This window comes from Colius striatus, chromosome 11 (genome assembly GCF_028858725.1).
Source record: "Colius striatus isolate bColStr4 chromosome 11, bColStr4.1.hap1, whole genome shotgun sequence".
Taxonomy (NCBI): Eukaryota; Metazoa; Chordata; class Aves; order Coliiformes; family Coliidae; genus Colius; species Colius striatus.
In genome coordinates this window covers 24,724,523-24,739,836 of record NC_084769.1, presented here as the reverse complement: position 1 = coordinate 24,739,836, position 15,314 = coordinate 24,724,523, and the positions used below count along the sequence as shown (strand labels likewise).

At 36.8% G+C, this 15,314-nt stretch overlaps 1 protein-coding gene across 4 annotated transcripts in view; it reads left to right on the top strand.

Moving 5' to 3' along the window:
• LNPK (lunapark, ER junction formation factor) overlaps nucleotides 1-15,314 on the top strand; it is a 50,739-nt gene that overhangs the window by 22,940 nt on the left and 12,485 nt on the right. For all 4 annotated transcript variants that reach the window (XR_009819457.1, XM_062004921.1, XM_062004920.1 and 1 more), the window contains 4 exons: nucleotides 4,025-4,243; nucleotides 9,045-9,150; nucleotides 9,815-9,885; nucleotides 11,109-11,279. Coding sequence is in view for 3 of the 4 variants with exons in the window: in XM_062004921.1 (XP_061860905.1) it covers nucleotides 4,025-4,243; nucleotides 9,045-9,150; nucleotides 9,815-9,885; nucleotides 11,109-11,279 (567 nt within the window). In the remaining variant the exon portion in view is untranslated. The remainder of the gene's footprint in view (nucleotides 1-4,024; nucleotides 4,244-9,044; nucleotides 9,151-9,814; nucleotides 9,886-11,108; nucleotides 11,280-15,314) is intronic.

The window sequence follows — 15,314 nt, the reverse complement described above, 5'->3', positions numbered from 1 at the left end:
TTGGATTTGATGATTTTAAGGGTCTTTTCCAACACAAATGCTTGTATGGTTCTATGTAATTTTGTTCATTGTGCAGCACAACTTCAGTTTTTTTCTTTTTTTTCCCTGATCTTTTCTTTAACAGTGAATTTAGAATTGGTGTTGTTGGAAGAGTAGATATTCAGACTATGATATTTTCTAAATGCGTTAGAGTTTAGGAGAGACATGCTTTGTTCAGCTTGTGAAATTGTGGAGAGCTCTTTGTATGTGCAGCTATTTAAATTTTTAGCTATCAAAAAACCTGCTAGCTTATTGCTGTTCACACTCAATATCAGCACAAACCAAATATTAGCTTCTGTTCTGTATATAACTGCTATAACTAGATAACACCTTAATCTGGTTGTGGTGTAATTTGGTGTGTGCAGTATGTGGTAGAATTATAGTGACTGGGAATAATAAATATAAAATATCTGTTAAGAAGTTAACATTAAAGTTCCTTTTATCTTCTCTTTGCTTGCTTTGGACACAAGCTAGCCAGAATTCATTATCTTGAGCTCTGTAGTTGAGTCTTTTTGAAAAGAGAGTAAATAATGACCAATGTTCAGTGCTGGTAACTGTGGAATCTGGACTCCACTGTGCTTGAAGAATAAAAGTTCTGTTTATAAGTTACATGTCCCGTCTTCGTATGGTTGGTTTGCAGATGCACAAAAATCATCCGGAGAAGAAAAAAAACTTGGAAAATTGCAAACCTTCATTTCAACTATATCAGGAGTAGCTTTTATATTGTTTTAATGTTGAGATCCAATGCATGTGCCACTTGGCTAACGTGTGAAACTCAAGTTATGGAAATTTGGAACTTTGCAAGAGACTCATGATTGACACATTGCATCTCCAAGTAAGATGGTTTGAAAAGTATATAGATATATCCAGTTACTTCAGAATAATATTAGGGCTACTGTGAAAGTGGACAGCAGATTTAAAAGGAATTAGAGTTCATGGGCAATAGGATTCTTACGTGATATAAAATTATTAGACAGGGCTGTACTCTAACGTCCCTGACAATGTGAGATGTAGGCAGCAGAGATCGTTCAGGTTTGTGTGGTGGTGTTGAATAACATTTACAGCCACTCTAAGAGCTGAAATACTGGGATGGATGGGTTATTGGTCTCGCGAAGGAGAACATTTCTCACTCTCCCAATCTAAGTTCTTCTGGTAACTTTTCTCTTACTTGGGGAGCAGCAGAGTGTTGGCAAGTTCTCTTATGTGTGAAATAAGAATAGTGACAGCCAAATGAACTTGTAAGTGGAAGGAGAAAAACAAAAAGCCTTGTGAATAACCTGATACAATTTTGTGGAAAGTAGCAGTGAGTTCTTACCTTGGTGATAAGACTAAACTACTGAAGCATCTGTCTAATACTGACTATAAAGTACTTGGGCTCAACATCTTTGTACAAGCAAAAATACAGGGGAAAAAGTAATTAAAGAAGCAGTAACTTTATAAAAATTAGAAGTATTTTTTAAAAGAGGCTTGCCAAAAACGGCCCTTCAGAAAAAACAGGTGGAAGGGCTGAAGCTGTTGCAGGTGTCATGGAAATTTATGGACTCAGAATAAACGTGGATATATTTGTGACATATCAAAACAGACCTAGAGCTGTTAAGCAACCAAAATTGATATGCTTAAACTACATGACATATTTAGAAGGCTGTCTTCCTCTAAAAGTGATGTTCATATGTAGAAATTACAGCAACGGTCTTTAATTTTTTTAGTATGTAAAACCATAATAAAGCAGGCTTTGTAATGAAAAAGAATGAAATAAAACTTAGCATTGGATTAAAATGTTATTTTATAGGTATTTAAAATGAACTTGGAACAAGTGGAGTTAGGCTTCATATTTCTATCATTTTATAAAAGATCTGTGGAGCTGAGGTGAGAAATTGCTTGGTTTTTGAAGCTAGTACATGAGAGGAAACTATAACACAAACTGGAAGATATGGATAAATAAATGGGACAGAATCCACATATTGTTTGTAGATGAGTAGTGCTCGTTGGTCAGATGGCATGGACAGAATGATGCAATTGCTCTGGTGTAGTTAGACATGAAAGGTTAATACTAAGGTCTCACAAAAAACTATTGAAGAAATGTCAATGGTGAAGTTCATCATCAATAAATTTGTGGTTAAAATAAAACTTTCAACACAGGAGCACTTTTCAAAATAGAAGTGAGCCACCAAGGAAACTGTAATGGGATTTCTGCAATTACCTCACTAATTTATACTGTTTCCAGATTCTGAATGGTTTAAATAATGAGGGGACAAATTTTACTTCATAAAACCAAGTTGAGGTAAAGAATCTTCATACTCAAAGAATTATTTGATTTGATTGATAAAGTTGTGTAAAGTTATGCAGTCATGCACATGAAGGTGTGGCAGGAGAGAGCTAGTAAGTCAGGAAACTGAATTAAGGGTTTTTTGGTAAGATTTAGTGCAGTTGGAGCCTTCTAAGTCATGATAACAAAGTATTTTATTTTTTTCTTCTGGTATATATTAATTCTGCTTATATGTACAGATAAATAGGCAAGATCATAGGCTATGTTATGTTGCAATTTTGTGGCACGAGTTGTTGGCAATTTTCCTACAGTACTCTTATGCTTGACCTAGTAGTTCAATGTAAGTTGATGTGGCAACACTCCCTGCCTCCTCCAGCCTGTACAGAGGCTTAGTATTGTAACAGTACCTTCAAGGACAGAGATAATTTCTTTAGAGTTTAGCACACCCATCTACCTTTGGCTGGTTGATAGTGGACCTGTAAACTCCCTGCCAAGGATTTGAACTTTTCCAGCCTGACACAAAGTCAGCAGATAACATCTAATCATGAAACTCAGAAAGATTAATTTAAAGTCCAATTCACAGAATTGGAGAATGGTAGGAGTTGGAAGGGGCCTCTGGAGATCATTAAGTCCAACCCTGTGCTAAAGCAGGTTCACCTCAATCAGGTCACACAGGAACATGTCCAGGTGGGTTTTGAAAACCTCCAGGGAAGGAAACTCCACATGCTCCCTGGGCAGCCTGTGCCAGGGCTCCCTCACAGGAAAGAGTTCAAGTGGAATTGTAATGTTAAATTCCATTTGTTGTGAACAAAGACAAGCAAGCTGGTTCAAACTAACGTGGATGCTAGATACTAACTCTGTAGAGGACTATAGTCTTAGATGTAGACCTTTCTGATGCAAAGCTTTTGCTTATTAACCGTGTTAATGCTTGCAGCCCTAAAGTGAGGGTTACGTTTCAATTTGGTTGCACCAGGTGCTCCGCAAGATGTTTAGGTATAGATAGATGTGATGAGAAATATGTAATAGTGACTACTGTTCATGAGCCCTGTTCCCAGCTTGTTTTGGGGAACAAACTTGCAATTAAATACAATGGAACTTCAATGGAACAGAGGCTATTCTTGCTTTGTTGCAATCCAAACACATGGTTTGTTGGTAGGGTATCTGAAAAAAGTGAACAAAACTATACGATCTGCATGAAGAATTAAGTTTTCTTCTGGCTTTAGAGTTGCATCATTTATCCAATCTGAGAAGAACAGTGTAAGAGCTTTGGACTCTTAGCCTGGATGTTTTAAACGTTGACTGAATAGGTTTTGGTGCCTGTGGAAAGCTAAATACTTGAGAGTGTGTTTAAACCATGGAGTTAAAAACAATGGTTAGTTCTGTTTGAATTTGGTTTGAATCTAGCTCTTCATATCTTCAGTATTCTGCCTTAGAGAACAGAATCGTAAGGTTGGTCTCTGCAAATTTCCTTCTAGAAGAATTTTGCCCGAAGTTTTTAACATTTGATGATTATTGCTATTAAAATACAGTATTCTATGTGGAGTTCATTTCTGTGGCATCCTCAGCCAGGCAGATGGTGATCTTTGGTTACAGACCTTTCTTGTTTTGTGTGACTCAGTCATTTGTTGATTAGAATAATTATATTACTTTTACTTGTTACTTTTACTGTTCTCTTTTTTTTATAATGGTAGATGTTAAATATGTATATGTTCTTGTCAGAAATTCGTCAGAGGACCACAGCTCAAAGAAATGCTTCTGTGCCTCCACCTGCAACTTCTAAACAAGGCTCTCCAAAATCACTGGTTCCAGCATCTCCTAATCTCCAGAGAGACACAGCAGATTTGAGTGGACCCACAGAAAGAGCTATTGTGCCATCCTTGCAGTCAAATGTTTCACCAAGACGCCCTGGATCCCCTGCTACTTCAGTGCCTGGAATGGGTAAACAGAGCACTTAATGTTATTTACAGTTTATATTGTTTTCTCTGGTTACCAATAAAATAAGCCATTTTCAGACAGTATGGAAATGGCATTTCGTTTGGAAATAGCAGAGCAGTTATCTGATTAAGCAGGAGTTCCATATTCAATTAGCCATAACTCTTTACAGCTGGCACCTTTTGATGCTGAAGCCTATTGCCTGAGCTCATTTAACTGTTATGGCTTCTTTGTTTAAATGGCAATAAAACTTTGCAGGATTCTGTAGTCAACAATATAGCATACCTTTTTATGTTCTTAGTTTAGAAGAGCTCTATGCTTCTATAAATCAGATACAGAGGAGAACACTTTCAGAATACATTCATGTTTCTCACTAAACCCTGCTCATATTTTTTTTAACATGCATCTTGACACTTATTTAAATTTTTACTCTAGTAGGTATAGTCATGCAGCCTGTACTCATAGATTAAAGTGTAAAATACCAGATACACCAGAAAAGTTGTCTGTCTTGTAGCTGCAAGTCTTCTAAAACTGCATTGTTATAGTTGGTACCAGAGTCATGAGTCTTGCAACAGGATAAAATCTGGTAGAAATGAGTACTCCTTAAAACTTAGTTTCATATTCTGAAAATGTTTTTTTTCCTTTATTTCTGGCTTGGTGTTTGGAGGGGTGTGGACTTAATTAAATAGAATATCAACTAAATTTTGTAGTAGGGATAGGAAAATTTGAAAGTTTTGGGTAGGAGGTGGTGTTCTCATTCGCCTCATGGATGGTAAATCCGTGTATGGATTAGTGCCAGGCCTTTCATTTGTTGCACGGTGTTTGGCAAGTTGGATCACAAGGCAAGAAAGGAGATGAAATGCTGCCTTGCAAATAGAAGGGATGCAACTTGCCAAGAATCTTCTGAGTACCACTGTAATGTAGGGTGGTTCTTTGCTCTTTATACAGTGATCAAGAATATTTTGTTCTGTCCTGCTTTCTCGGTTTTTAATTCTAAGTTACTTGTAGTCTTAAAACTGCATGTCCTTGCTTGCTAACTTCCATGATACGATGGAAAAGTAGGATTAAATATAAGATAGTGGCTCTCAGTCTCTTAATGGAATGTCTTGGGCAGCTGTATAGTTTAGTGTAGCAGAAAAAAAGTCATGAAAAGTTGTGATCTCTCATCTGTCTGCAGAGTCTATTAAGCCCTTTTTTTGGTAATTGTTTACTTGTGTTATGAAACTGATAAACTTGATTTTCTCTCTGGAGTGAACTGTAAAGGCATGTTATTAGTAAAGTTTCGATTATCTTGAAGTACTGGAAATCATCTCTTTGAAGCAGAACATTGGTCATTTGGTTAGAAGCCATGTTTACTGAAACCTGCTTACTGAAGATACCTTAATGATTTCAAAATAATATGCTCCTTCAGGTTTAAGAAGCTAGCTATATAATAAAATAATATCAGCTATATAACAGTTTTATTCTTAAGAGAAGATTCAGGCACATGGAATAAACTGGAGGAAATTTCCGTCATCTTAACCATTTCTGTCTGCAGTAAAAAAAATAACTAATGTACTTGTTTGAAAGGATATTTGCCAAGCCTATTTAATATCGTTTTTGTGATAATACTTTATAGATGCACCTTTTTTCACTAATAACTAGCATTTTGAGCAAATGTGTTGTTGTGTTTCAAATAGCAATGGAACCCACTGTAGTTTTCAGTTAATGTGGAAGCCCTGATCTGTCAGGAGTTTCCCTAAACTTTCCAGATTCATAAAATCTCAGCCAAGTATCTGTACTGAAAAGTGTAAATTCAGTATCTGTAAGAGGAATATCATTACATCTAAGTTTATGCATGACTTTCAACAAATATGAATAGCCTTAATTATCTCTACTTTAGAGAAGATTAATAATTCATTTTCATGATGTTATATTTTTTTGAGGAGAATCAATTTAATGTGTGTTACCACAGAGTTCCCATATGTTTGAAAATTAATAACCAGCAGGTAGTTGAGAGTTTGCCAAGCTTGCAGAAATGACCAGTCTTTCTACAATGATTGCTTTGATGTTTATATTAATTACTGACGTCCGTAACAGTGTGAGAACTAGGATGGTTGGTTAGAGTTATAGTCAGGTAATTGAAGTTGTTCTTGTGCATGTTATGATGGTTCATTCTAGGTAACTTTATTTAATTTTTACTTTGTTTCCTGTCTTCTACAAACTCTTCGTATGTTGGCAATACTTGGGTCATATGAAAATTTGGTCTTTTGAATATAGATCTAAATACACATTTGAGTGTTAACCAGGTATTCACAAAATCATTGTAGAATTCAAATTTTATTGCTGATTTTATCAGTTCTCCAAAATTTTAACTTCACACCTATGTCAAATGTTGTCCACTCACTTTTTTTAATGGAAGTTTTAGAGTCTTTCGAGTTTTTGTGAAGCTTTAGGAAATTAATTATTGCCTGCACTCCTTTAAGACAGCTTCTTTAGAAAATATAAAATGAAGCATTAGGTTGTTGCACTGATACTGTTCTGCCTTGCTGCTGTGAGGGTTTTCTTAGCCTGAGTATTGTGATTGTTGACAGAATACAGAAATAACTTGGGAATGCATTCACTGATTGATATGATTTGAGTTCAGTTCTCTTGTTGGTAAAAATCAGAGTTACTTTAAAAACATGTTGAGCATGAAACTTTTTTGTACATATTGAAGTGTTGTGAATTGCAGTATTTTCTGATAAAATTTTATTGTACTTATAAATATTAGGACAGTTTATTTAGATCAGTTATCCAGTATTGATGAAGTGTTTTGAAGGCTATAACTGCAACTTTAACTGCAAGATTATTCTCATTCCACAAGTAGCACTTGGATTCCTGTGATGTTGCAGACCTTTGCAGTAGATGAGGGAGGTTAAGCTGTACATGGTATTCAGCTTGAGGTTTACCACAATATAGAACATTGTGCTGTATTACTCTTCTTCTTTTGTTACTTCAATCTGGTAATTTCTGGCAGTTACATTAAATGCTCTGTTTAAACTTAAAGCCCATCTCAAATCAACTTACCAAATAATGAGACTTGTGGTGTTGTCTTTGTGTATACTCTGCTTAAGAGATACATGTTACTTCTGTGTGTATGTTTAAGGAACAGTATCAGTTGTGGTGGAAGCGGTGACTCTGCATGTCATCCTGCTGGCTCCAGGACATTATGGGGAATGCTATGAAACATCTCTTCCCAAGAAATACTGGAAGCCTACAACAAATTGACGAGAATTGAAGGCTGAATCTGTGGTCACAGAAAAGCCTTTCTTTTAATCTGTGCCTTTTGTAGATCTGTGTTTAGCTACAAAGCGGAACTCTTCCCAGAGTAATCCTCGTGCCTTAAGAATTTTACTTCTACAAATCAAATATACTTAGTTCTTGAATGGCTTCAGAATACCATATGTTCATCTCAGTGCAAAATGTTCTAACGTTAGTGAATTTTTTTATGTCTAACCTTCCTCTAACTATCTTGAACTTGAGGAGGACTTTTTCATGAGTACAAGTAATTTTGTCATTGGGTTAAACTGAGTCTTATCTGTCAGGTTTTATTTTTTTTTTCTTCAAGGGGTTTGAAGCTGACCATTTTGCCCCAGTTTCAGAGTTCTGAAAAGACTGGTTCTTTTTCCTCAAACATTGTTTTTTGTGACTTTTGAATGTAATTCATAAAAGTCTTATGGAAATACATGTTACATCTTCCCCTCCCCCCTGGTTGTTACTTAATTATCTCTCAAGACTGTCTGGTATCTGTTTATTAAAAGTAGTATAACTGAATACCTCCTGTTCTTGTGTAAAATATATCTTGGCCAGGAGTGTTGCTGTGTGAAGAAATTCAGATACTTAGTTATTTGAATGGTAACATTTGAATGATTTAGACATTGTTTCAGACTCAGTTTCTTACCAAATTGCATTTTCTTCATTATGCCTAGCATCTTCTGTTTTAAGGCTGAAAAGGAAGGTAGGCATAAGAACTCAAAGCTACATAAATGGAAATTGCCAGCTTGCAGTGATCTTGTACAGTAGACCAGATGCTTTAAAACTTTGTGGAAAGTGAAGTTTGTTCCACTAGTCTACTTTAACTGCCGTATGTAAACAGAGGTGAAAAAGGTATTTGCTGTTACCTGTTCTTAATGGGCGTTTATTTTGGTAGTAGTTTGTCAAATACATGACATATGAAAAGAGTTATCTTAATCATGGGTCTTCTGACTTCTTAGACTAAGCATAAATTTGAAGGTATCCAACTTACCATTAAAAATGGAATTGCCAAAACGCCAAATGGCCAGATGGGTTTAATATGTCAGCTGAATGCACACTGAGGGCACGCTCATGCAGTGTACTAATTGCACAGAAATCAGTGGCAAATTCTTTGGTAACATCTTTTAGTCCTTCTACTGTTGTAATGGATCTTACTAGATTTATTGTTGTAAGCTGAAACGTTGAATATGCAGAGTTTAGAGTGTTTGAAGAAAACTCCAATAAGGAGTTTTTCTTTGCTTAAAAGCCTCTGTTTGTGAGTAGTAATTAAATACTATTGATGTCTTAAGTTCATTAGAAATTACAAACTTACATATCCAAGATGTAAAAGTGAAGTGATAAGATTATGAAAGAACAGAAGAGATACTTTCGATTACTGCTGGTTTAAAAATCTTTCAGCTTTCCTAGTAGACTAAGAAATATGTCCATGTACATAGTAAATAGGTACAATTATTTTATTACACTAGCATGCACAGTGAAATATTGTCTTGTATAGGTGAAAATAATATTGACATAGTTCATATCTTCCTAGGTCTTCATCCTCCAGGGCCTCCTTTAGCAAGACCTATTCTTCCTCGGGAAAGAGGAGTTGTGGATAGAGTTATTGAATATTTGGTTGGTGATGGTCCTCAGAACAGGTAAAATGTTGCTAAAGGAAATACCTAAACAGTTAAGAGACGGGAAACTTCTTAACTTTTTTATTTAAGGCAGATGTATCAAGGTTAAAAGAATTGATTGTTTTGTTTGGAATATTCATAATGAAATGGCCCTTTCTCAGTGTCAGTGCTTCACCTGAAATCTGTTTGTAAGAAAAATGGTAACATTTTGACAAAATTAACCTTGGGGCCACGTGATACAAAGAGAAAAATTTATACTCAAAGGACTGAATTGTATTTTGAACTAGAAGTCAAATATTTTATTACCTTAGTGCCTCAGCTTTATTACCAATATATATGTTTTCAGATTGCCTTCAGAACTGTCCAAACATATCAGAACTTCCATTATTAATTTGTTGTTTCGACTGCATTCTAATGAAATATAAACTCAATTTGGATGTTATTTTCTGACAACGGTGATATTTAAAATATGTTAAACTATGAAGTTTAAATTACAGCTATGAATATTTCCCTTTCTAAACCAACCTTAGAACTATTAGTTAATATACAGATTTAATTTGCTTCAAGGATTATTATTTCACCATAAGAAACACATTTTACTTTAGACATTTACTCTAGAAACATATCTCTCTTCAGTGTGTTATTACGTAAAGGTATGTAATTATATATTACTCATGTTTTCTAGGTATGCCCTTATATGTCAGCAATGCTTTTCTCACAATGGTATGGCTTTGAAGGAGGAGTTTGAATACATAGGTAAGAGCTAATCTGTGGTAGATTCTATTAGTTGGCTTATATTTCGAAGGTAGCATATATCATACTTCATTTTGGTTGTAGTTAAGTACTTAACTGACACTATGAAATGCCACTTTGTATGGGAACAGTTTTATGGTCACTTATTGCTTCGTGTTGTAAGATTCACTTCAAGACTGAGAGAAGTACTTTATTGCAACCTTCAGGCCAAGGATTTTGTGTGTGTAGAAAGCTATTCAGTAGAAATAAGCCTCCTCTGATACATCCCTGAGAATTGCTACTGGCTGTGAATAGTTCTCAGAAGGGTTTTATACTGAGAAACTATCTGACATTAAAGTACGCCTCTTACCAGAACTTAAACAAAATTTTGTATTGGCAAGAAGATCTTGGGGAAGTATCAGAAAAGGAGTGGAAACAAGCCCTAGGGGACTATATGTGAATGTATAACTGACAATAACTTAAGATAGATACAGCTCTTTATTGAACACAGATATTTTATTTGCCTTTCTACCACAAGTGTAAGCTTGATGCTTAAGAAGTGAGGGAATCTTCTATTTCGTTTTGATTTGCTTAATTTTATGAATAAATATATAACAGTTTTCCTATGGAATCAAAGATTAAGTAGTCTGTGTGTCAGCTTAAGTGAGTTCACAATTGAACTATGCAAGAAATTGACACTTCCCCCCCTTGTCTTGGGATGGGAAATACACATTTAACTATAATGTGGTGTCTGGTATTTTTCCAGAATAAAACTGCCTTTTCGTAATGAAGCACCACTGGAATACTCCTCAAAAAGCAGTGAGACACACCTTGCAGAATCCATAGCATCTCATTACTTAAAGAGTGAGGCAAGTGGCATCTTGTGGAAGAGGGAGTTAGAATTCATGGCCTGACTTAGTTCTTCTGTAGGAAAGACTAGAACAACACCATGTGGCAACATCTGGTGGTACTGCATTGCATTGCTTTGTTCATTGTGGACAAGTCTTTCACAGTGGTAGGCAGTACTTATACGTGCACCAGAGCTGAAAACAAACAGAAGCAAATATATACTGAAGTTAAAAATGGACCTATATGGAACAGCTTATGTAAATTTGATGGAGGTACTCTCAGGTACTGATAGTTATTTGTTTAATGATTTGATTTTAGTATTTCGGACAGTCAGAATACGTGGGGAATAAAAGTGAAATTAATTGGTGAGGCTACTTATTGGGTGTGCTTTTGTGTAGCATTTAGGTGTGCCTACTGCTTTTTCCTGAATCCTGCAAGAAAAACTAGACCTCAGGCTCCACGACTTCCAGACTTCAGTTTTGAAAAAAGGCAGTCTACAGAATTGCCATCTGAAGCTGAGCTGCTAGAACCTAGAGAGAGGAAACCTCAGAAGACAGAACAGTCAGAAGGTATGTACTAATCTAATCTCATGAAGTCTGCTCTTTTTTTAATGTCTAATGAAACTCCTCTATCATCTAGCTCTGTGTTTACATGAGTTTTTTATAAGAATAAGAACAGATGAAGAACTTGCACTTAAACAGGCTTCCTAGCGGGGGGTGGTCAATGCCCTAAGCATGTCTGTGTTTGAGAGGCATTTGGACAATTCCCTTAACATGCTTTAACTTTTGATCAGACCTGAGTTGACCAGGCAGTTGGACTAGATGATTGCTGTTGGTCCCTTCCAACTGAAAGTGTAGTCTATTTTATTTTTGTAGTGGGTGTGGTTTGTGTTTTAAAATTATTCTTGTCTCTACTTCTAGCTTAGTGATGCTATTGTCTTCTGTCCTGTACCCTGAAGCTTCTTCATATTAGGCAATATGTCTCATGCAAATGATGGCGTAACAAAAAGTTTCATTCTAACACTACTGATAAACAGAAAACAGCACTGTAAATTACAGTAATAGTTAAGAAGGGAATATGTCCTGAAGTGGTTAACTTTCACTGTGTTCACAAGGTCATTTGATTGAGGTGTGTTGGAATTTCTGCCTTTGTTCCTTTTGCTGTTTTCCTCAGGGCAGGAAAATCTAGTAAAACTGCCTTGTTTAATTTCAGGGAGTTCAAAGACAAATTGTCAATTTTAATTTAACGTAGTTCCTTTTGAGACATTTTATAGTGTGCAGATACAGTAGGCATCTGGTGTACAGCCAACAGGAAGATGCAGTGTTTGAAAGGACTCCAGAAATTATAATTTCAAACTAGAGAATCTCCAGTTAGATGTGCTGTTGAGTATTTGATGGGATTTTACATTAGTTTAAACAGAGATCATGAGTAGGGGAAAGCTATTGAATAGTGTACAGCCCTGAGATTCAGGCTGGAAACATGCAAACTATGGGGAAACTGTCAAGAATGTAACAGAAAGAATGTTTCTGTGTGATTGTCTTTTACGGGGAGTTCAAAATGATGTTGGTTGTTACTTTCTGGTGTGAGAAGGCTGCATGAGACTGGTAGGGAAGTGATATCAAAGTGTAGCCATCTCTTGAGTGTGGTGTGAGGCAAGTCCCATGTAGAGAAAACTGATGTTTTTTTTCCTGTACTTCATTAGAAGTACTGTTGCTGGTATGAAAGTAAGATTGAAATCAGATGCATGATGCTAAGATGATGCAATTGTCATCTTTACCCTCGACTGATCAAATCAGCTTTTCAGTGAGTGAAGGATAGGTTAGTAGCTTCTTGGCTTTTTTTAAGTTAGAAGATTCTTACAGAAAAGATATGCTTTGTTGTGGGGGTCTTCAAAACTGCTTATTTTCCTCTGTGAATCAGATGGAGAAGCCCATAAAGACAGATATTCAGCTCCCGGAGGTATGTGCCTCTAGGGCTTCTGAGTATTATCCATAACTAGAGGTTCTGAGGGGTTTTGGGAGAGGCTAATTAAGCCAGTATTATCATTGAAGGAAATGTTTATCAAACTACGCCTTTAATGGGTCTGAGCTGCCGAGTCAGTTTATAGATGTTGTAAAAAAAATGTAAAACCTTAAGAATTAGTGTGAGATTTTCATTAGGTGCTTGAGGTGTAAGAGAGAAAATTCTGCAAAATAAATTCTTTGAAAGCAGAATTTTATCAAGTACTTCAGGATAAAATATAAGATGTTTTGTTGTGGTAATTATGATTTTTACCAGTTTACCTTTAACACTGAAAACTACTTGTGTTTTTTTAGTGTGGTCTTGTATTAATGTGCTACTTTATTTAAAAACAGCAACAAAGAAAACCACTGTGGGGATCATTCTCTAGTTCCCTTTTCCTGCTACGAAGTCTTTGGTGAGATTTTTCACAAGAGGAGTAAGAAACAAGTAACTGGTATACTGATTTTTGGGTTTATCTAGCTTAAATATTTGATCTTTTTTGAAAATTTAATCTCCAAGATGTTAAGCCATTCTGTTTTGATAATTAGGAAGCTGCCAGCAATAGCGTTAATATTTTATATAACTAGTATCTGCAAAAATGTGGATGCAGAAGAGCAGTGCCACCCTATCAGTTTGTCACTGTGCATTAACTGCCTGCTACTTGCAACAACATAATCTCTTATGAATGAGAAAAATATCACTTTCAGTAAATCACTTTTTCCATTACAACCCTAATTTGAAACATAACTGCTTACAGGCAGTTGGGCCTTATTAATAAATGAACGTGTTCCTTGATTGTAAGTTTAATGTATGAAGTTATCATTGAAGTATAGCTCTGGGGAAGATTTTTGTTGACTATAGTAATATAGCTTCTGTTGTTGTAGCAAGAATAGAGAATATCTTCACTTACAGATGTAGACGAACATTAACATTAAGAAACCAACTTCACCACAGTGTTGACAACACATGGAAATCCAACTCTTATCTGTAACTTTTAAGCCATACCTGTAAAGCCTGAAGAAACTGCAAGCTAATAGGATGCAGAAGTGCTATAGGTTTTTTTTTTACCAGTCAGCTATTTCTACTAATGAGTAAAGCATGAAGCCAAAACTCTCTTCAGTGGTGTGCTCTTGCGGTGGCAACCATGTTACATGCAACTCCTGCGGATAGGAGATCTGAAGAATCATTATCGGAAGTGCCATTGACACTGAACCTTGGTGTGGTTTTTTTTTTAATCCTCTGGAAACAGAGTCATTAGGTGTCAATCTGATGCAGCATAAATGCTGTTTCCCTGTTCCGCAGAGTAACTTAGATGTAGAATGAAGCAATATACTTTGTTCTTTTGCTGCCTTTTCTTAAATGTCTCAGTCTTGAATTCTTGAATTCATCAAAGGTTAGTCTGTTCTCTTAAAAGTATTAACGTTTAGGTTGTATTGAAAAAGCTGACAGAGAGCACAGTACTGATGGAGCCAGCAGAAGTGCTCACCAGACTGCTTTCTATCATTTACCAGTGGTTCTGGCTCACTGGGTAGGTCCCAGTGGTCTGGAGGATGGCAGATATTGACATCTTTCTACAAGAATGGCTGGAAGGAAGATGAGGGGGAACCACAGGCCTGCCAGCCTGACCTCAGCGCCAGGGTAGGTTATAGAGCAGATCATCCTAAGTGCCATCATGAGGCACATAACAGCATGACCGGGGATTCAGGCCCAGTCAGCATGGCTTTATGAAAGGCGGGTCCTGCTTGACTAAACTGATCTTCTGTGATGAGATGACCTGCTTAGAAGAGGCAAAGGTTGTGGATGTTGTTTACCTGGACTTTAGTAAAACCTTCAACGTGGTCTCCCACAGCATCCTCCTGGAGACACTGGCTGCCCATGGCTTGGATATATATACTCTGCGATGGATGGAAAACTGTAGGGATGGCTGAGTCCAGAGCGTGGTGGGGAATGGACTGAAATCCAGTTGGCATCTGGTCACCGGTGGCGTTCCCTAGGGCTCAGTGTCGGGGCCTGTTGTGTTTAACATGTTTGTCAATGATTTGGATGAGAAGATCAAGTGCACCCTCAGTAAGTTTGCAGGTTTTGTCAGCAGGAGTAGGGAGATGATAATTTCCTTGTACTGAACTTTGGTGAGATTGCACCTTGAATACCGTGTCCAGTTTTGGGCACCTCTCTACAAGAAGGACATTGAGGTGCTGGAGAGGATCCAGAGGTGGGCTACCAGGCTAGTAAAGGATTTGGAGCATGTCTCGTGAGGAATGGCTGAGGCATCTGGGGCTGTTTAGCCTGGAGAAAAGAAGGTTCAGGGGAGACCTTATTGCTCTCTACAACTACCTTAAAGGAAGTTGTAGCGAGATGGGGGTTGATCTCCCCAGTAACAAGCAATAGAACAGGAGGAAACAACCTCTAGTTGCACCAGGGGAGGTTCAGGCTGGATATGAGGAGGAATTTCTTTACTGAAGGGGTTGTCAAGCATTGGAATGGACTGCCCAGAGAGGTGGTAGAGTCACCATCCCTTAAAGGTGTTTAGGAGATGGTTGGATGTTTCATTTAGGGAAATGGTCTAGTGGTTGATAGGGCTGGGACAAAGGCTGGACTGGATC